This window comes from Thamnophis elegans, chromosome 10 (genome assembly GCF_009769535.1).
Source record: "Thamnophis elegans isolate rThaEle1 chromosome 10, rThaEle1.pri, whole genome shotgun sequence".
Classification (NCBI taxonomy): Eukaryota; Metazoa; Chordata; class Lepidosauria; order Squamata; family Colubridae; genus Thamnophis; species Thamnophis elegans.
Genome location: NC_045550.1, coordinates 46,790,802 through 46,813,067, shown reverse-complemented (window position 1 = coordinate 46,813,067; position 22,266 = coordinate 46,790,802). Strand labels below are relative to the sequence as shown.

Genomic DNA, 22,266 nt, shown 5'->3' with positions numbered 1-22,266 from the left:
CATGGGGAAATATTTAATTATCTTAAGCTTATCAGAGAATTCGTTTATAATGTGTGCTGTGCAAAACACAACAGGATATAGGCTTCATTAAAAACCCACAACAACTGGATTCAGGCCTATGGCGAATTTGCAGTCTTCCAGGGCACGGTTGTCCCAAATGTGCTTTGTGAAAAGGCAACTGGACTTCGTTTTCTTTTCCTGGAAGATGTCTCGCTTCTCATCCAAGAATAAGGTGACCAGACGTCCCGCTTTTGGCGGGACACCCCCGCCTTTCAATGCATTTTCCCGCGTCCCGCCCGCCTTTTTAAAAGGCACGCTTTTTTTGGCGCTCGCAGCTCCCGCCCATCAGCTCCTAGCTTGCTGGGCTGGCTCATCGTTTTGTTCTCTATCCTACCGATGAGCCAGCCCAGCAAGCTAGCAGCTGATGGGCGGGAGCTGCGAGCGCCAAAAAAAGTGTGCTTTTACCTACCTACAAATTTAAGCCAGCCCAGCCTGCCCGCTCACTGATTGGATTGGCCTGGACTCCAGCCAATCAGTGAGCTGGCTGGGATGGGAAATTTTCAGCACGCCTGCGCGAGTCTCCATTTCCTTTCACCAAAAGACGAAAGAGGTTGCAGCTGCGCTGACTGGTGAGTATTAAGAGTAAGGTGACCAGATTTTCAGATTGCAAAAGAGGGACACCCTTGACCGGGGGGGGGGGGGGGGGCTTGATTAAAAAAATTTTTTTTGTCAAAAGGTCACCCCAGGACACTGAAACCAGCATAAATACGAATCTGTTGCCAAACAAAATTTTGATCACGCGATCATGAGGATGCTGCAACGGTCGCTAAGTGTGAAAAATGGTCGCAACGGTCGCTAAGTGTGAAAAATGGTCATCAGTCACTTTTTTCAATGCCATTGTAACTTTGGTCACTAAATGTTTTCCCCCTCCTCGAGACTCCTCACTTCTTCCTTCATTCCTCTTGCTTATCTACTTTCACCTTATCTGTCTTCTGTTCTTTCCCTCTCTTCCTTCCTCCCTCCCTCCTTCCATCCTCTTCTTTCCTCACTCACTCCCTTCCTCCTTTTTTCTCTTCCTTCCTCCTTCCATTCTTTATACGATATAAAATTCAATGAGGGTGAAACACACCAAATCTGGCAAAGCTGCCTTGCACCAACCTGGCCTGCCCATAGAATAGCAGCCACTTTGAGACACATAAACCTGGTCTGAACATATTGCATCACAAAGATTTGCAAAGATCACATTTGCAAAAAGGAACATTTCTTGTAGTAAATACATTTTATAAACAATTTAAAAGTAAAATTCCCCCCAAAATAATAAAAAAGGTATTCTATAAATAAAAGAAATCCTTAAAAACCATTGTTAAGTATTACACCAGCAATAATTTATACTGTCACCATTTCAAACTATCATCAGAAATACGAATCTGTTGCCAAACATCAACATTTTGATCGCGTAACCATGAGGATGCCACAACGGTCGCTAAGTGTGAAAATGGTCGCTAAGTGTGAAAATGGTCGCTAAGTGTGAAAAATGGTCATCAGTCACTTTTTTCAATGCCATTGTAACTTTGGTCACTAAATGTTTTCCCCCTCCTCGAGACTCCTCACTTCTTCCTTCATTCCTCTTGCTTATCTACTTTCACCTTATCTGTCTTCTGCTCTTTCCCTCTCTTCCTTCCTTCCTCCCTCCTTCCATCCTCTTCTTTCCTCACTCACTCCCTTCCTCCTTTTTTCTCTTCCTTCCTCCTTCCATTCTTTATACGATATAAAATTCAATGAGGGTGAAACACACCAAATCTGGCAAAGCTGCCTTGCACCAACCTGGCCTGCCCATAGAATAGCAGCCACTTTGAGACACATAAACCTGGTCTGAACATATTGCATCACAAAGATTTGCAAAGATCATTTAGTGACCAAAGTTACAATGGCATTGAAAAAAGTGACTGATGACCATTTTTCACACTTAGCGACCATTTTCACACTTAGCGACCATTTTCACACTTAGCGACCGTTGTGGCATCCTCATGGTTACGCGATCAAAATGTTGATGTTTGGCAACAGATTCGTATTTCTGATGATAGTTTGAAATGGTGACAGTATAAATTATTGCTGGTGTAATACTTAACAATGGTTTTTAAGGATTTCTTTTATTTATAGAATACCTTTTTTATTATTTTGGGGGGAATTTTACTTTTAAATTGTTTATAAAATGTATTTACTACAAGAAATGTTCCTTTTTGCAAATGTGATCTTTGCAAATCTTTGTGATGCAATATGTTCAGACCAGGTTTATGTGTCTCAAAGTGGCTGCTATTCTATGGGCAGGCCAGGTTGGTGCAAGGCAGCTTTGCCAGATTTGGTGTGTTTCACCCTCATTGAATTTTATATCGTATAAAGAATGGAAGGAGGAAGGAAGAGAAAAAAGGAGGAAGGGAGTGAGTGAGGAAAGAAGAGGATGGAAGGAGGGAGGAAGGAAGGAAGAGAGGGAAAGAGCAGAAGACAGATAAGGTGAAGGTAGATAAGCAAGAGGAATGAAGGAAGAAGTGAGGAGTCTCGAGGAGGGGGAAAACATTTAGTGACCAAAGTTACAATGGCATTGAAAAAAGTGACTGATGACCATTTTTCACACTTAGCGACCGTTGCGACCATTTTTCACACTTAGCGACCGTTGCGACCATTTTTCACACTTAGCGACCGTTGCAGCATCCTCATGATCGCGTGATCAAAATTTTGTTTGGCAACAGATTCGTATTTATGCTGGTTTCAGTGTCCTGGGGTGACCTTTTGACAAAAAAAATTTTTTTAATCAAGCCCCCCCTCCCCCCCCCCCCCCCCCCCCCCCGGTCAAGGGTGTCCCTCTTTTGCAATCTGAAAATCTGGTCACCTTATCCAAGAAGCTTCTTCATCTTTTGAAGAACAACTGAAATCTTGCAGCACTGAAGAAGCTTCTTGGATGGGAAGTAAAACGTCTTCAAGAAAAAAGGAAAAAAAGAAGACGGTCCAGTTGCCTTTTAAAAAAGGGACAGCTGGATTCGGGATCACACGCAGGGGGAGCGAGCGAGGCTCTCCACCCAACGGCGGAAGAAACGCTCCATCCTGCAGCTCCGACTTCAACGCAGAGCGTCTCCAAAAGGCCTTCGGGTGCTTTCGCAGAGACGCAACTCCTCCCAGCGACCAGGAAGCGGCGCTGCTGCTGCTGCTGCTGCAAGGCCCGAAGAGCCGCGACGGCTGGTAGGTGACCATGGCCGGGCAGCGGGGCGGAGAGCCGCCGAATTATGTCGCGCGTCTTTCCGACTGGGCGGACGCGCATCTCACCCTCGTCCGGGTACGCGCCGGGAATCGGTCTGGGCCGTGTGTAATTTTTGGGCTGCGCTGCGTCGCTGCCTGAGGCTGGAAGCGGGGCTGCCGGAGCCAGCTTTGCTCCGGTTGCAACTAGAGCAAAAATGGCAGTTAATCTATTGTAGGATCTTAGTATATAGTAAGGGGTAGTTAGAGAGGCAGAGTTTCCTTGTGCTTTTCCTCCGTAGCCTGTAACCTTCAACCTTGGCCTTAAAGTGAGACATGTCGGAACGACCATCAGTTCTGGGCTTAAATGACAACCATTGTGGTCTTTTAGGACCTGGTTTATTGCTCTGCGTCTTCTTTACACATCGTACGTTCTAGAGATACAAGAAACGGGCGTGTGTGTTGTTTTGAATGAACGGTTTAATTGCCTGGAAGAAAACCGTCCTGTGTTCCAAAGTTATTGTGAATAACATAAATACAATTTCTATCTGGAAAATGTGTCTTGAGACGGCTTAAACCGAATAATGGTGCATTATGTATCCTTTCAAAGACATTCAGATAACTCATGATCTTGGGGAGATGGGATGGTGGTGGAATCATAAGGGTTCCTAAGTTGAGGGATCTTGTTAATTGATCAGAATTGTTTTACCTACTGTAATTTGCGGAAGGCCCAGCTGTCATTGTCAAAAAGTATGGAGGTTGTAGCTGAAAAGTTCTGGGAGGCATCAAATTCCTAAACTGAATTCAAGGCAAAGCATTTCGACAGAAAAAAACAAACAAACTGATTGCAACATTATGTTTTTCAGACTATCTGAAATCTTAGTGTAAGAACCTAGCAATATAAATCAGGTTTATGAAAAGGTCTCCAAATTCATTGCTGGAAAAGGTCTTTATAATAAAATAATGAAGTAACGATGTTATTTACAGAATTTTTAAATTAGGTTGTAGAAGTTAGCAAGCTGGTGTATAAACATGAGGTAATAATAATGGCAATAACCAAGATGGGTTCAATTTCTGATAACTTCAGTATCATAGTAGTTTGTTACGGTACAGGCAATCCTCAACTTAACAACTATTCATTTAGTGACTCTGAAATTAACGGCATTGAAAAAAGTGACTTATGACCAGTCCTTGCACTTATGACCATTGCAGCATCCCCATGGTCACATGATAAAATTTCAGAAGGTTGGCATCTGGCATGTATTTGTGATGGTTGTAGCACTTTAGGATTATGTGATTGACACTTGCAAACTTGTGAGACAACTTCAAAGTCAGTGGGGGAAGATATATTTGCTTAATGACTCCATGTTTCATTTAATTGCAATGATTCGCTTAACATTCATGACAAAAAAAGGTTATAAAACCAGGGACAACGCAGCAACAAAATTCTGGTCTGAATCGTGGTCATAAGTCAAGATTACCTGTATAGCAGTTATTACAATTTTGGGGATTTTTTTTTCAATTTCCTCATTTAGTTTACCGTGTAGAATTTCCATGCAAGTACTAAACTAGTACAAGCCTGCTTAATTTTTTTGAGGTCAGCCAAGGTCAGTTAATGAAGAACACAAATTGGGTACCATAGGTGGAAACAGTATTAATTACCGAATACCAAAGGAAATACGTTTCAAAGTTTAGAAGTGATGTACAAAAGGTACTTTCTATTTGCTTGCAGCAAGCCTCTGTAAGAGCCAGCATCTTCAAAAGGGCTTTCCTGCAAATTGGTTCTGATCCCTTGGAGAGCCAGATCTTAACCCATAGGACACAATCTGAACCCTTAGAATTGCATACAACTCTTGAAAACATTGTTTATGACCACTTACATTTCTAGAAGTGTTTTCAAGTAGTGATTTTTAACAATGAAATATTTGACAGAAGAACTATGTTAACTAATTTAACCTTTAAATAAGGAAATAAAATCAAATACATTTTGTGGTGATATCATGCACTAATTTGCAGTTTCTATGTGCCACTCAAATGCCACAAATATCCCTCAGCCTGCAACAATTGTATACCCTGCCCAACACAATTTAAGGTTTTAAAAATTTCAAGCAATACTTTGAATGGACTCTATAAAATGGAAACCAACATAACATGATGTGTACAAAATACATATAGTTTACTAATTGCATTTTGCACAGATTGAAGCTTTTGGGTAGCTCACAATAAATTATGTAGTTGTGGGTTTTTTATTTAGAACTATAAAGTGCTTGGGTTCAATCTCCAAAATGTTATAGAGCAGCGATCCTCAACCTTTTTGGCACCAAAGTCTGGTTTAACAGAAGACACTTTTTCCACAGTCCAGAGGGGAGGGATATTTTTTGGTTTCACTCACTTGCCTGCTCACAGTACTGGTCAGTGGCCATGGGATTGGGGACCCCTGTTCTAGAGCATGAAATAACACAAAATGTATGTTGTATGCATACTTAAAACAGCAGCCATTTTTCTCAGGATTATACGGCAAGTAAAGAGACATTTCCAAATTCAAAGCACCTGTCACATTCATCTTCCCTGAGTCTTCGTACCACCTGGTTTCGGGTCGACGTTTGGGACTCAGGACCCCACAGCACCTCAGAGTTTGGGGGAGCTAGTTCAGTTTTTAAAGAGGATATGGGTTAATGTCAGGGTTCCAAGTAACACCCCTAACAAAAGAAGGCTTTGAGGCTTTACTTTCCTCAAAATTCCATTTTATTAGAGATGTCACAGTGGCACATCTGGGAAAACCCGAATCTGAAAGTTTCCAGGTTTTCCCCATCCAAACGAAACTCCAAGTCCCTGCCCAACACCCACATGTCCATCACATTGTCCGATCACTGTCCCAACTGGAGATGCCTCCCAGTCACACCACTCCAGATGCAGGGCAAAACGTCCTTGACTCTCTTAGAAAGGAATGTTACTTTGACTATATCTATTACACTCCATATGATCCCCCCTCCCAATTTCCCACAGCATTAAATGCGGCAGGTCTGAAGGCCCAATGCAAAAGTTGGCTTCCAGGCCTGACAGCAGCCTTCGTACAATAGATTTTAAATACTGGTAGTCCTCAACTTGTGACCACAATTGAACCCAAAATTTCTCTTACTAAATGAGATACTTGTTAAGTGAATTTTGCTCCATTTCTTGCCACAGTTGTTAAGTGAATCATTGTAGTTAAGTTAGTAACAATGGTTGTTAAATGAATCTGGCTTCCCTCATTGACTTTACTTGTCAGAAGGTCGCAAAAGGTGATCACATAGCCACAGGACTCTGCAACCATCATAAATATAACCAGTTGCCAAGCAGCCAAATTTTGATCACATGTTCATGGGAATGCTGCAACGGTCATAAGTGTGAAAAACGGTCATGAGTCACTTTCAGTGCCTTTGTAACTTCAAGCTGTCACTAAATGAACTATTGTAATCAGGGACCACCTATACTCCTCAGCTGAAATTCTTCATACTCAGAATTGTCTAGTTCCAAATTTGCAGAATCATTTCAATTTAATAAAAGATTAAAATAATAAACCTATGAAGTTTGGAGATTTTGTGACTTAGTTTTTTAAAACTTAGATATATTTGTGACTATTACATATTTCATTTTTAGGCAGCAATTGGTATTAAAAATGCACATATTGCATTTTGTAGATCATATTCCTAAGACTGAGATAAAGGATATGCTTAGGTCTCATGCTGTGAGATGGAAATACATGTTTTTGAAATAATTTATGGGTTTTTTCCCCTAGAACATAAGTACTGGATTGGCAATAGCTGGAGTGATTGCACTTGCAAAGAGTATCAAGTTGGTAAGTTACATTTTGAGTATAAATATATATTGAGTATATATATTTAATTTTAGGAAGCACATACCGTTGTAGCCAATAAATTGGAACAATAAGTTAATACTGAGCATGCTGCTTGCTCATGTACAACTTGCAGCCAAGTCTTATTTTAATGTAGCCTGTTTTGTTTCAAATAAATACCAAAAAGTTTTATTACTTATTATTAAACGAGGACTACCTGTTCTGTCTTTTCAAAGCAAAATAGAAAACAGATTTATATTGCTTTGAATCTTGTTTGCCTTTTTGGGCAGCATTTTAAAAACTATCAACCATTATAGGTTTTAGTGATCTCACTTTATTCATTTGGCCTCAGAGGCCATCTTCTGAAATACAGAACGTTGCTGACTGAAATAATGGCACAGAGATTTTTCATTAACAATCCTATTTGATGGGTTTTTCTAAATAAGGAACTTGCAAAATCTTTCACTAATGGATGTAAAAAAAAAAAAAGAAAGCCCTTAAATATTCACAGACGTTTGTACTAATAATCACAATCTTAAAGTATTACTGCTGTACATATTGAACACTGAACTAAGCTTCTGTGTACTTGCGGTCTTCATTTACAATGAAAAACTTTGTGGCCATAAATATTCCCAAATTTTATTTTATTTTAATTTTAAAATATGCTTGTTGCTTTTTTAAAAAAAAGTTGTTTTAGACCTTGAATTGCCATACTGAGTACATTTCTTGGAATTATGTTACTCAGTTTATCTACAGACCTTCACACATTACTTTCAAGGGCTTCTGTGTTGATGAAGAGGCCTTGTAAGAGGACAAGAGAGACATTGTACAAATAATTTAAATCCTGGTGTTCTAACCTTCATATAATAGGGATGGGGTGTTATATGAATAGCATATCTCAAGGACCAGTCTGGTAGGAAATACTAATTGTATAGCAACTCCTTTCTTCTTGTTATTACTTCTTTTAAAGTAGAGTTTCAACTGAAGAGGCTATCTAGGTTTATTTCCCTATAAAGTATGAAAACATTCTTATGTTAAGTAAAATTCAGGGTGATGCTTTTATAAGTTTTCTATAAAGCATGTTCTATTTGGGTATAAATTGTATACACCAAAGTGTTCATTTAGATAAAAATTGCATGTTTAAAGTGTCTTTCCTGAAACCATTGCTATTCAATCTTTATAGCACTTTATAGAGTAAGAATTGTAATAAAAGGAGCTTTTTATAATACAATGGATATATATTGAAAATTTCATCCAAGTGAAACTAATAATGATTTTGCAGTTGTTATATGTATTCTAATATATACATTAAACATGTTGTGTAATTACATAATTAATTTTATAAAGGAATAAATATATAATACATTGATATTTTTATCCTGCCTTTATTATTTTCATAAATAACTCAGAGTGAGAACATACTGAATACATCTTCCTTCTCCTATTGTCCTCAAGACAACAACCCTGTGAAGTGAGTAGAACTGAAAGAGAATGAGTGGTCCAAAGTCACCCAGCCAGTTTTCTTGCCTAAGGCAGGACTAGAACTTCCAGTCTCCTGGTTTCTAGCCTTCTCCATGAGCCACTAGACCAAATACTGTATGCCCACATTTATATTCTTATACTATTTGTTTATATTCTTTTTTTCTTATGAATAGACAGCCAAATTCACAAATGCTTTGGAAATACCTCCAGAATTTATACAGAAGAATGCTAAGCTACGTGGACAATTGCATCGAATAACCGAGCAAGGATTAGAAATTGAACATGTACCTATTACCCTTCCAATCATTTCCTCTCTGCAGAAAAGATGTAAGTACAACGAGTAACTTCATAGTGGCCAAGTTAGTTTTTTTTTTACAGGTTTGAAACATTTTTAGAGGTTTGAATTTAAGGAATTCTAAACATGAGTGAGTTAGAAAACACATATGAAAACACATATGAAAAGCAACCTATATTTTACCATGTACTTGTATGTTGATTAGAATTCTGCAATATTCAGATTCAAAGTAGGCAAGAATGCTTTGGATGTGATATGAGAATCCTCACTGCCTCTGGAGGTTGCTTCTTAAAGGGACTTCAACTTTTCCCCAAGCTGGCACTTTTTCCTAGCACCTTGGTGTTTAAATTGAGGAGGTGTTACATAATAGGGTAGTGGAAGCTCTAACTGTTCCCTAAAACACTAAAACCATTGATAGAGAGTTGGATGGGAATGAAGATAGATATGTTCATGTACCTTTCAGCCATGTGGATGACTTGTGTCAAATGAGTGTCTTTCAGCCTGAAATCCCACAATGGCTTTACAAGTAGTTCTTGTTTAGTGACTATCTCACTTAGCAAATGTTTGAACTTATAGTAGTGATGAAAAAGTAACTTTACGACCAGTGCTTGTATTGGCAGTTCTGTAAAGCAAAGAAAACCTGGAGAAGATAAGCACGCTCATAATTTTACTTAGTGACCACTTTACTTAATGACCAAATTGCCTGTCCCAATTATGGTCAGTAGATGAGGACTACCTGTAAGAAGATAACATGGGGGCATACTTGATTTGAGTTTCTGGAGGAAAAAAATGAGATAAAAAGGAAGAAAAATAATGTGTTTATTTTAGTAGGTTTTTAACCCCTACAGAGGGAATGATTCTTTAGGCCTTTCTAACATGGCTTGACTCTAAACTTCAAGGTGGCTTACATGGAATTTTCTTTAATTTTATCCTTACGACCGTAGCCATGTCAAATTGGTTGGGCTGGGTGAGAACAATGGGTTCAAACTCACATAAAGAATTCTCATGGCTACAGGCAGACTTCAACTTCGTTCAGTCCTAGTCCAAACACACAACATTAAGCTGCACCGCACTGGCTATCCTTGACTGCTATTGAAGCACCCTATTAGGCTGGGTAAGAAAAAGGTTAATCACAGACTATGGGTGAGGTTAAAAATAAAAAAAAAGAACCGGAGGCAGAGATTAAGGTTCAGACTGCTTTGAATGGAGTAGATTAAAGAGTACCGTATATACTCGAGTATAGGCCGACCCGAATATAAGCCGAGGCACCTAATTTTACCACAAAAAACTGGAAAAGTTATTGACTCGAGTATAAGCCTAGGGTGGGAAATGCAGCAGCTACCGGTAAATTTCAAAAATAAAAATAGATACCAATAATGTTTTTGAATATTTATTTCAAAGAAAAACAGTAAACTAGCGGTGTATTCAATGAAATACTTCACTCACCTCATGATGCTGATGTCCCGCTGTGATGATGATGTCCCGTGCAGCCGCGGGAGCGATGTCCCGCCTCCTATGACACACGGCACAGTGATTCCTATCATTGGATCACTGTACCAGAGGAGGTGGGACATCGCTATGTGGCTGCTTGCCATAACAAGGAGGAGGTGGGACATCGTTGCAGAGCGGCAGGAGGGGGAGGAAGGGGAATCGTAAGACAGCCCTGCATTACATTAGAACGTGAGGAGGGGGGATGGTGCGGTGCGCGCTGCGCAGCAAACTGACACAGAGGGAGGGGAAACTCACAGGGGCACTGGGCCATTCACGAGTGTCACCCAGCGGCATGGCCCCGCCCCTTTTTCTCCTCCATTTCGGGCAAATTTTTCACTGACTCGAGTATAAGCCGAGGCGGCTTTTTTCAGCCCAAAAAGTGGGCTGAAAAACTAGGCTTATACTCGAGTATATACAGTATATTCATAATCTTGGAATATTCTATTCTTTAGCTGTCACTGGAATCACTGGCGGTAGCTGTTGTGAGAAGTGCCTTTGTACAGTTATATGTGGTATGCCAACTACATCCCTTTCCCAGCCTCATCAGTTTTGACAGTGATTATTTATGCCTTGACTACATCCATGTTGGCTACTGCAGTGTAACCCTGTAGAAAATAAGGAAAATGATCTTGACAGAGTTAGGCAAGATCTGCTACCAAAGCAACAAGGAAAAAATATGATTTAAATCCCAAACAAGCAGAAAGTCCAAAATAAGTGGCTCAAACAGATCTTCCCTAATTCATTGGATTGTAAGAAAAAGGTTCTGCACAAATGAACTTGCAAGATTCTGTTATGAGAGCCCCTCCATAGAGTATCTGTATTCTTCCTGATTCATGATCTGGTCTATCTGACTTTAAGATGGGACAACCTATAAAAATGTCCCATGAGTTGGGACAATCAATGAATTTTTCATGACATGGAAATGTGCAGAAGTTGTAGTTATGTAAAATATATCAGCTAGATTGTTAAATGGGGTATATTATGTCTACACATAACAAAAAAAAAACCCCACCCTGTGCTACTTGCCAGATGTTTTCTGGAGACAATTTAAAATGCTGGTATTGACTTTTGAAGGCTTAAACTGTTTAGAGTATGAGTTTAAGGACTGTTCCTTTTGTTACGGTTGTCAAGTTGTTAAGATTAGCAGGAGAGGTCCTTTTGAAGAAGCCTTCACTGTCAGAAGCTCAGATTTCTGGGTGTGTGGGAAGGGAAAGTTGCATTTGCTTCTTGCTTTTTCTATGTTTAGGAAATAGATAAAGATGTGGAGTGGGGGAGGGGGGGTGGCTAGACTTGTTAGAAAGTGTTAATGTTTATTTTGTTGTGAATTTTAAGTACCGTATATACTCGAGTATAGGCCGACCCGAATATAAGCCGAGGCACCTAATTTTACCACAAAAAACTGGAAAAGTTATTGACTCGAGTATAAGCCTAGGGTGGGAAATGCAGCAGCTACCGGTAAATTTCAAAAATAAAAATAGATACCAATAATGTTTTTGAATATTTATTTCAAAGAAAAACAGTAAACTAGCGGTGTATTCAATGAAATACTTCACTCACCTCATGATGCTGATGTCCCGCTGTGATGATGATGTCCCGTGCAGCCGCGGGAGCGATGTCCCGCCTCCTATGACACACGGCACAGTGATTCCTATCATTGGATCACTGTACCAGAGGAGGTGGGACATCGCTATGTGGCTGCTTGCCATAACAAGGAGGAGGTGGGACATCGTTGCAGAGCGGCAGGAGGGGGAGGAAGGGGAATCGTAAGACAGCCCTGCATTACATTAGAACGTGAGGAGGGGGGATGGTGCGGTGCGCGCTGTGCGGCAAACTGACACAGAGGGAGGGGAAACTCACAGGATCACTGGGCCATTCACGAGTGTCACCCAGCGGCATGGCCCCGCCCCTTTTTCTCCTCCATTTCGGGCAAATTTTTCACTGACTCGAGTATAAGCCGAGGCGGCTTTTTTCAGCCCAAAAAGTGGGCTGAAAAACTAGGCTTATACTCGAGTATATACAGTACTGTTTTATGTTTTGTTGTTTAGCTGTGTTGAAACTCACCAGAGCTGAAGGGCAAGTTTTGAATCAGATAAAATCTCTTCAGTGTTTTCTTGCTTCAGAAAACAAAAGCTTATTTTTATCCTGCATTTTTATAGTAACAGTAATTGAAGCAACATATATAATATATTTTAAAAATGAATAAAAAGTAATGCTAAAAATACAGAGCCTTCATCTTTCAGATCTGCTTTATAGATTACCTGAATTGATTTCAGTTTACATAAATACACATTACTTAACATTTTCTACACTCACTTGAAGTAGATATTTATTATCATCATCAACACCATGCTGTGAATTCAAAGCCTGTAGTGAAGCAGTTCTTTGTCCTTTCTGTCATTCCATGATTTAGAAAAAGAAGACAAATGTGCAAATTATTCCTGTTCTAGTTTCTCCATGCATGGAACAGTCACTTTTGGATAGCGGATTTCTGAAATAGTTTTTAGCTTTCTTCAGCCATAGAAAATATTAACAGCTTTAGCAATAAGAACATTAATTTTGCCTCCTAGAATCTTTCATTTAAATCGTGGACAACAAAATTCTAGTTTATCTCTCCCCTTTAATTGTTTAGATCAATGACCTAAATGAGGTATTTTCACTAATGCTCTAATAAAACAACAATGCATGTATATCATTTTAGGGCATTCAAATGGTTTGTTGCTTGTCAGGCTTGCTGGTGTGGAGTTAACATCTGATGGTGTAATCTGGTTAAAAGAAGAAATGAAACCTTCACAAATGATTTGGTTCCAGCTTTTGGGCAGAAAAGAATCATCACTTGATTGCTTCGTAATAGTAAATAAGGTAAGTAAATGTTCAGAGGGAATAGAAGAGTTTCCATGAGTGCAAACAATAAGTGTGCTTAGTGTGAAATAATTTATGCTGAGTTCAGTTACTCTTACTCCTAAGTGAAAACTTGCAGTAAGGCCTTGCATCAGTTCTGGATTCAGAGATGCTGGTAATGTTATGCAATGTCCTAGACCCGTAATGGCGAACCTATGGCACGCTTGCCACTTATGGCACGCTTGCCACTTGTGGCACACGAAACCCTCTCTGCGGGCATGCGAGCTGTTGCCCCAGCTCAGCTTCACTGCACATGCACACGTGTCTCCCGCCGGACAGCTGAGTTTTGGGTTTGTGCTCTGCATGCGGGAGATGTGCGTGCATGCACAGGGGAGTGCAGGGGGGCGCGGCACATCCCTTCCACACCCCATTTTTGGTCCCAAGAGGCTCCAGGGAGGTCTGCGATGCCCAAAATGGGGCACGGGGGATCACATTCATGCACAGGGGGTTGCACATGCATGTAGGGAGGGTCGTGCACGCATGCATGTTGGTGAGGGAAGCATGGGGGGTCATGCACGCATGCGCATGGGGTGGGGCACATGGGTTGTGCATGCACATTGCATTATGGGTGTGGGCATGCAAGCGTGTGCTGTTGCGTGTGTGTGCTTTCGTCAGGTGAGGTCAGAAAGGTTACCCATCACTGTCCTAGACCTAGAAAAACATTTGACAAACTATTGTATTGGAAGTGGAGGGAGAAGAGTTTGGTGCACAGGTGAGAGTTTATTGCTGGTCTTAGCCTATGGCAACTGCCCTCCAACATGTTATTCCCTGGAATTCCCAACCAACATTGCCAAAAGTTGTAAATGTAGAAATAGTAGCCCCAGGGCACCCAGAAGTAAAGGTAGTTTTCAACTTACAACTTTCAATCATTCTTGGATTGAATCAGAATCTCTGTTATTAATCAAAGTGTTCGTTAAGTAAATCACAGTCAATTTAAAACCTTTTTTTGCTACAGTTGTTAAAATGAATCATTTCAGTTATTAAAAGAATAATCCAGTCATTAAGCCAATCCAGCTTCCTCGTTGACTTTGCTTGTCAGAAGCCAGCTGACAAATGGGGATCACATGATCCAAGGGTTATCATATGCCAGTTGACAAGTGCCCAAATGTCAACCATGTGACTGATGGGATATATTGAAGGTTGCAAGTGGAAGGACTGTTATAAGTCACTCTTTTTACTGCCATTGTACCGTATTTTCACGACCAAAAGCCGCACCGGATTATAAGCCGCAGTATCAATTAATGTTAATTTTTCAAACTTTTTCCACATATAAAGCGCACCGGGTTATAAGCCGCACGTTTCCCGACGCTTCTGGACATCTGTTGCAGTCGCGAGGAGAGCACGAAGGTTCTTGGCGCTCCAGGAAGCCCCTAAAGCAGCTGGGGGAGGCGCGCGGTTTGGTTTCTCCTCCCTGGATGTCGCAGCAGCAGCCCCAAGCGCACCGATCTCTGTGTTTTTCGCATCGGGGCATGCTCTTGCAGCACACCCCGGTGCGAAAAACACTGAGATCGGTGAGTTTGGGGCTGCTACTGCGACATCCAGGGAGGAGAAACCAAACCGCGCGCCTCCCCCAGCTGCTTTCGGGGCTTCCTGGAGCGCCAAGAACCTTCGCGCTGTTCTCCGCTCCTCGCGACTGCAACAGATGTCCAGAAGCGGATTTTGGGGCTAATGGGGATTGGATTTCCAGCTCGATAGCCCCTGCCGCTTCTGGACGTCTATTGCAGTTGTGAGGAGCCGAGGAGAGTGTGGAGAAAGCGCGGAGGTTCTTGGCGCTCCAGGAAGCCCCGAAAGCAGCTGGGGGAGGCGCGCGGTTTGGTTTCTCCTCCCTGGATGTCGCAGTAGCAGCCCCAAACTCACCGATCTCAGTGTTTTTCGCACCGGGGTGTGCTGCAAGAGCATGCCCCGATGCGAAAAACACAGAGATCGGTGCGCTTGGGGCTGCTGCTGCGACATCCAGGGAGGAGAAACCAAACCGCGCGCCTCCCCCAGCTGCTTTAGGGGCTTCCTGGAGCGCCAAGAACCTTCGCGCTCTCCTCCGCTCCTCGCGACTGCAATAGATGTCCAGAAGCGGCTTTTGGGGCTAATGGGGATTGGATTTCCAGCTCGATAGCCCCTGCCGCTTCTGGACGTCTATTGCAGTTGTGAGGAGCCGAGGAGAGTGTGGAGAAAGCGCGAAGGTTCTTGGCGCTCCAGGAAGCCCCGAAAGCAGCTGGGAGATCTTTTTCCACATATAAAGCGCACCGGGTTATAAGCCGCACTGCCGGTTTTGGATCAAATTTTAGGATTTTCAGTGCGGCTTATAGTTGTGAAAATACGGTAACTTTTTTTTTTTTAAATATATTTTATTCATTTTCACATTCCATTTTACAATCACTTATATACAGAGTATTTGCTATAAGAAAAAAAAAATAAAAAAAATAAATAAAACAAAATAAAAAAGAAAACACAACTCATCATTCACAACCCCACCTGACACTTCCATCCTCCATACACCCCATCTACCCCCTCCAACTTTCCTTTCCTCCCTCTAACACTCCCCTCCTACTTCCCTTTCCCCTCAAACCTTCCTTCTCCCCTTACTCCCAACACGCCCTCCTTACATTCCCCTTACTCCTTCCTTACTCCTCCCTCTTCTTTCCCTCTACCTCCCTCCTTGGTGTATGCCTTTATTCAAGTGTTGTTTAATCTGATAAAAAGTAAAATAAACCAAGGAAAAAAAAATATAAAGAAAGAAAAGAGAAAAAAAAAGGGAAAAAAAACAACCGTATATAAGTGCATTCTTGTTCTTATTGAGACTATGTTAACACCCACCCACCCACCCCCCATAAATCCCCATCCCTAATCCTCCCGACTTCCCGGGGCCCACACCTGGCACTGCCTTCTATCTAAAGTATCTTGTGTTCGTATGGATTAAAAATAAAAGTAATATATTAAAGGAAAGAAAAACAAGAAAAAAGAAAGAAAAGAAAAAAGAAAAAAGAAAAAGGAAAAAAAAGAAAAAGAACTCTTTGTGTTAAGCTCAGCCCCCCATCTTTATCTATGCTTAAATAGTGTAAGTCATTCTATCTATATTTTATTCTCGTCTCTTACTTCTTTGTTATTTACCCCAACCTCCTGTAGACTCTCCCGTTCCTCTTCCTTAACCTTGTATTCAGATAAACATTTGTACAAATTTGTATAGACATCAATATACAATCTAGCTCAAAAATAATCCCTTCTAGTAAAATTTAAGCAGCGTGGATCATTCCACATATTCAAATATTACTTTACAGAAGAATAATCAAACTTTCCCTTCTAATAGGATTTAAACAGCGTAAATAATCTTTCTTAACCTTATTTTCAAACAGTAATTCAAAATAATCTAACCAAACTTTCCCTTCTTAGTAAAATTTAAGCAGCGTGAATCAAGTATTACTTTACACAAAAATCAGTTTACATTCTATCTTAAGATGATCCCGACCGGCTTTCCCTTCTAATAGGATTTAAACAACGTAAATCATTCCGCATGCATTTTACCCTCATCCCTTGCTTGTCTGATATTTACCACTATCAAATTTATGCAGACATTAGTTTAAGATCTAGCTCAAAATAATTTCACCAAACTTTCCCTTCTAATAAGAATTAAATAGCATGGATCATTCCACATATTCAAATAATACTTTCAACAAGAATCAGTTAACCTTCTGTTTTAAAAAATAATCTTGTCCAGCTTTCCCTTCTAACAGAATTTAAACAACATAAATCATTTTGCATCCTTTTACATATATACATTCAATATCACCCCACCAATATACGTAAATCATTCCGCATGCATTTTACCCTCATCCCTTGCTTCTCTGATATTTACCACTATCAAATTTATGCAGACATTAATTTAAAATCCAACTCAAAATAATTTCACCAAGCTTTCCCTTCTAATAAAAATTAAATAGCATGGATCATTCCACATATTCAAATAATACTTTCAACAAGAATCAGTTTACCTTCTGTTTTAAAGTAATCCCTTCTAACAGAATTTAAACAACATAAATCATTCCGCATTCATTTTACATATATACAATCAGTATCACCCCACCAATAAGTTCCGCTTTTTCTACCGGAGAGAGGTCGCAAACCCCCATTCAGTCCACAACTTTGGCAAATATTTTAAAATGTCTAAATCCTCGATCTCCGCTTTTCTGCTTCTCTGAGGGAGGAAAGGCTACCCCCTCCATCTTGCAGCCATGTGGTCTGTTGCTTGCCTTCTCCTTCAGCTTGTCTCTCCTCTTTTCCAAGTGAATCAGGAAGTCCCGCCTTCAAAGTCTTGTAATAGAAATCTCGAGCCTCCGAAACAGAGTTAAGACGAAGTCTTTGATTCTCAAATGTGACCGTAATGCCGGCTGGGGCCTCCCATCTATATTGAATCTGTTGATTTCTAAGCTCTTTAGTTAAAAAAGCATAGTCTCTTCTTGCTCTCAACATCTGGAAAAGTATTTCTTTGAAGACAATCAAGTCCTGGTCATCAACTCGCAGACTATTATTATGAAACTTTTGCATAATCGCGTTTCTGGATTCTTTTGTGGAAAAATATATAATTATGTCCCTCGGGAGCTGTCGCTGTTCCGCTACCAACGAATTCTGGCGATAGATTTTCCGAATCTGCCAATCAAAGTTAAGTCCCGGGCTTCCCACCGCATGGCTGAAGGCTTCAACAAAGGTCTGTTTCAGATTCTCTCGCTCCTTTTCGCGGAATCCTCTGACTCTTATTGCGAATGCCTTCTTATTAAAGTTTATCATCATGAGCTGTTCTTCATTGTCTCTAATTTTTTGTTGTAATATTTGAATATTAGTAGTCAAATTAAAATTAGCCTCCTCCAAGCTTTCCAATTTATTCTCTATTTCAGCAGAATAATCTGACAGGGCAGACACGGCTGCAAACGTATTCGCCTTCATTTGGTCAATTTTAGACTTTAAATCATCATATAGCTCCAATACAAATTCCTTAATTTCTTGTTTAAAATCATTAAGCATTTGAAAGAAAAATTCCTGTGTTAAAAATTCTCCAGTAGAGGGCGTAGGAGACAAGGGCTGCGATTCCAGTATAGATTCTTTAGATTCTTTAGGCACATTTGTAGAGAGACGCTTCGATTTTGACCTGGGTGCCATTATAAATAAACAAATAAACAGCGCTTTCGCTCCCCTCTGTTTCCAAAAAAAGAAGAATTTATTTTGTTAAGGAGCGGTCTGCAGGAAGGTAAAACCGGCTAAGTACATCCCCTATCAGTCACCAATGGGGAGAAATCGCCATTTTGAAGTCCGTTTAAACAAAGAAGCCTCTAAGACAAATGGTGCTGGTGTTTAAGATAGTAATAAAAGCATAAATCTCACAGGGGTGGGACCCGCCCGTATTAATCCTAGCTTCAAACAACTTTGCTTTGTCCTGGGGGGGGGGGCTCGCCTGTCTGGGGCTGCAAAAAAGGCAGCTGAGAAGAACTGGCTGGAGATAAAAGCTCCGCTCATGCTGGATCTAATCTCTGTCCACAGCCAAAAAAAAAGAGAAAGGCTGTGAATTACGAATAGACCCTAGCACACAGAGCTACTCCCTGCCCCTTTCTTAGCCAAAAAGGGGTGATATCTATGATCTTATTTAGATATACAGACCAGATCTCTGAGAGGAGCTCGGTTGAGCCCTCCTCGGCAACAGGCTCCGCCCCCCCGGTCCCCAAAATACGGTAACTTTGAATGCTCACTAAATGGTTGTAAGTCAAGGACTACCTGTATTGAGGTTGGACAATGATGGCGTTACTTAAAAAAATTTATACGGCTGCCGAAGTCACTTGAGGAATTCAACTTTAATGTTTGTTCCTTACGGGAATGGACATAGTATGTAATATGTGAATTATATGTCTTATGCAAAATTCTAATGTCTTTTTTGAACAGGGGAGATTTTCCAGTATTTGTCTAAATGAAGAGATCTTGCGACGGGGGCTTGGCAGGACAGTTTGTATTGAAGGATTGGCTCATGAATCTCAGATATACTGGAAGCTTCACAAGAGGCTACTTCAAGCAGAAATGAAAGCTGTGAAAAAAAAGAAAGGAATCTGGAAAGAAGAGACACTCATTGAAAAGTTCAAAGAACACATCAACAATTATAAACTTATCCAAAAATTAAAGCAGTTTGCAACATGGTTGAGAATGCGGCTATGAAAACAATTGCTTGGAGGAACCTAAATGGAGCAGGGAGTAGCATTGCGTTCATTTGTGAAAATGATGTAACTAAGTTCTTAAGAAGATGAAAACATCTGATACCGATGTCTTAAGAAAATGTGCATATACAATACACATCATTATTGTTAAAAAATGTATCTACGCTTTTCACAAAGAATAACTCTTTAGGCTGTCTAATATGGAAATATGGAATTATTGGTGATGTATTTTACAAAGATTGCATGAAAGTTCAGGGAACGAAAAGAAAAGAAAAAGCAAGGAATGGTTTCCATTATTACTTTTTGTGCAAAAAATTGGTCAGCTTTTTTATGATAGGACAGCTATAACACTGATGCTTGACCTTTGGCAACATTATAAATGTTTCTAGATCAGTGATGGCTAACCTTTTCGGCAATCAGTACCAAAACTGGAGCCTGTGTGTGTCCTGGAACACCGAAACCTGGAAGAGAGCAGCTGGCCGGTGCACATTCGTGTGGTGACCAGATGCTCTTTCGGGTTCCAGCCCGCAAATACACACCAGAAAGCTGGTCTTCATGGAAAGACCCGGAAGAGCAGCTGGTGACAGCACGCATGCCCACAGAGAGAGCTCTGCGTGCCACCTCTCTCACGTGTGCCATAAGTTCGCCATCACGGTTCTCGATGCTGAATTTGGCTTAGTTTGGAAGACTGCTTTCTGGCTTCAGTTTATGATGGCATGATATTATTTAATGCTCTTGGGACAATGGTCTGATTTAAGTTCACACTGGCACTGGTTGAAGATGATTAGCTAATAATTATATAAATTAGCCTCATAAACATTGTGCATTTGGTGCTGTCTGTTCTAGAGGTGGTTCTTAATAGATGTTATGATACCACCCACCACCTATAAATATCAAAGTGTACCAATTGCAATTCTTGGGTCATTGCTCCTATATCAGGTTTCTTTCAGAAAAGGAAGAAATTATATCAGCCAAACTATCTTATCTGTACATAGTGTATGCTCTCTTTGGTCTGTGTCTGTGTGGCTTCATTCCTTTGTTCTGTTTATTTCTCTTTGCTTTGTGATGCCACATGGAAAAATTAAATGCAGCGGCCTGTATAATTTGTTTATCAAAGAGAATAACTAATTTCAGAGAGACCAATGTGCTCAAGAGTCAGTATTACTGCTTATGTTTTATAGACCTAGTGTTTTAAGGGACGAAGAAGGAAGTGACATTGAAATTATGGACTTGTGCTCAAGGCAAGTTTGTGTTGGATTCGAATGTAAAGATTAATTGACCTGATCATAAGATGTGCTCACATGAATAGATTTACTTTGGTAGAACATTATGTATAACTTTGTGTTCTGAACCACTTATTTATATGCTTAACTAGCACTTGACAACATTTTGAATGGTCTTGCCAATGTAGGTAATATATATAGAGAGAATATATCTACATTGAGAATTAAATCTTATAGAAATATTTTTTTTGCTGATCTGTATTGTCTTAAAATTACTTCAATACAAAGCAATATGTATTCCTTAAATATCAATATATAAAATGCAGTTCTTCAATCCCCCTAATATAGTTATTTTTCCTTGTAACTTTAGCTATACTGATAGTAATTTTGATATTGGTAGAAAGACAACTCTGCCTGGCTAGAAAATGAGAGGTTGTGAGTTCTAGTCCTGTCTTAGGCATGAGAGCCAGTTAGGTGACATTTTGGGCCAGTCATTCTCTAGTCACTGAGATAGAGAGTGTGACTATCTCAATGTCACCCAGCTGGCTTTGTGCCTGGGGCGGGACTAAAACTCACAATCTCTATACCCGAATGGCTCTCTTGGGTGTAATAAGCCCAATTCATTTTTCATTGTCTTTAGGGATAAGATTATCTCATTCTTCTCATAGAATGTGTTTAAAGTGTGTTCTTCAGTTAAAAAAACACTGTTCAGATCGGAATGATGACTTAAATAAATCTTATGAGTATTAAAAACCTGTTTTAAGAATGGAACCGGGTAATATAATCTGCAGATTTATTTTCCAGACCCAAAGCTAGCGTAATTTCCACCACAAATTAAACCTTCCTAATAATTTTAAATACAGTCCTGTTGTTCTACCTGATTTAAAGCCTAGCTTTTAAAAAGTGCATTTTATATCGAAGAATGACATTAAATCCTGATTTCTGTCTTCAAGATTTTATCCTGGTCACTTCATTCAGCATGATTCCACTGGCTGGTATCATAGGCTGATAAATAGTAGCAAAATTATTTCTGGGGGATAAAGGAGATTCATTCTGGCATGTTGCTGTTATATTACAAATATTGTATTTAGTAGAACAATAATGCTATAAAACTTCAGTGGGGAATTCCTCTCCTCTTTCTCTCCATTTATGAAGGGTCCAGCTCCCCAACCATGTCACTTCTAATTATCTTTGGATAAAGTTTCTTCAGCTGGAGCCCATGATGCTTTGCTTTGAAACGGCACTCTCTTCAGGCGATTTGAATAACATCAATGGGGTGTTTCTATGGTTTCAGCCAGGCCAAAACTGGACAGTGATGAAAAGGTGAAACTTAAGCTGGCTGCTCCTAGAGGTCACCGTTCCCCCATTCTAGCCTCCCTTCCTTCAAGCTGTCTGCAAAGCCAATGTATCAGATTGACAATAATTCCTTTTTGCAACCCCTAGGATAAAGAAAAGAGTGCCACTTCCAAAACCTGCACTCTTTCTTAGATGCAAGGCTGCTTTGCATATATTAAACATAAGAGCTGATGTGATCTGCCGGTTAAGAATCACTCAGATCTGATTGCAACTGAACTTCCTACTGCTGTAGCCTCAGGCGCATGTAATGACTGTGCTCAATTGCACTAACAT

At 40.3% G+C, this 22,266-nt stretch overlaps 1 protein-coding gene across 1 annotated transcript; it reads left to right on the top strand.

Annotated features, from left to right (window-relative positions):
* Positions 1-3,184: 3,184 nt before the first annotated feature.
* On the top strand, positions 3,185-20,879 carry C10H3orf33 (chromosome 10 C3orf33 homolog). Its single transcript, XM_032225761.1, has 5 exons — positions 3,185-3,328; positions 7,007-7,066; positions 8,719-8,872; positions 13,030-13,190; positions 19,149-20,879. The coding sequence occupies exons 1-5, from the start codon at positions 3,245-3,247 to the stop codon at positions 19,413-19,415; spliced, it is 726 nt and encodes a 241-aa protein (XP_032081652.1). The 5' UTR covers positions 3,185-3,244; the 3' UTR covers positions 19,416-20,879.
* Positions 20,880-22,266: the final 1,387 nt, after the last annotated feature.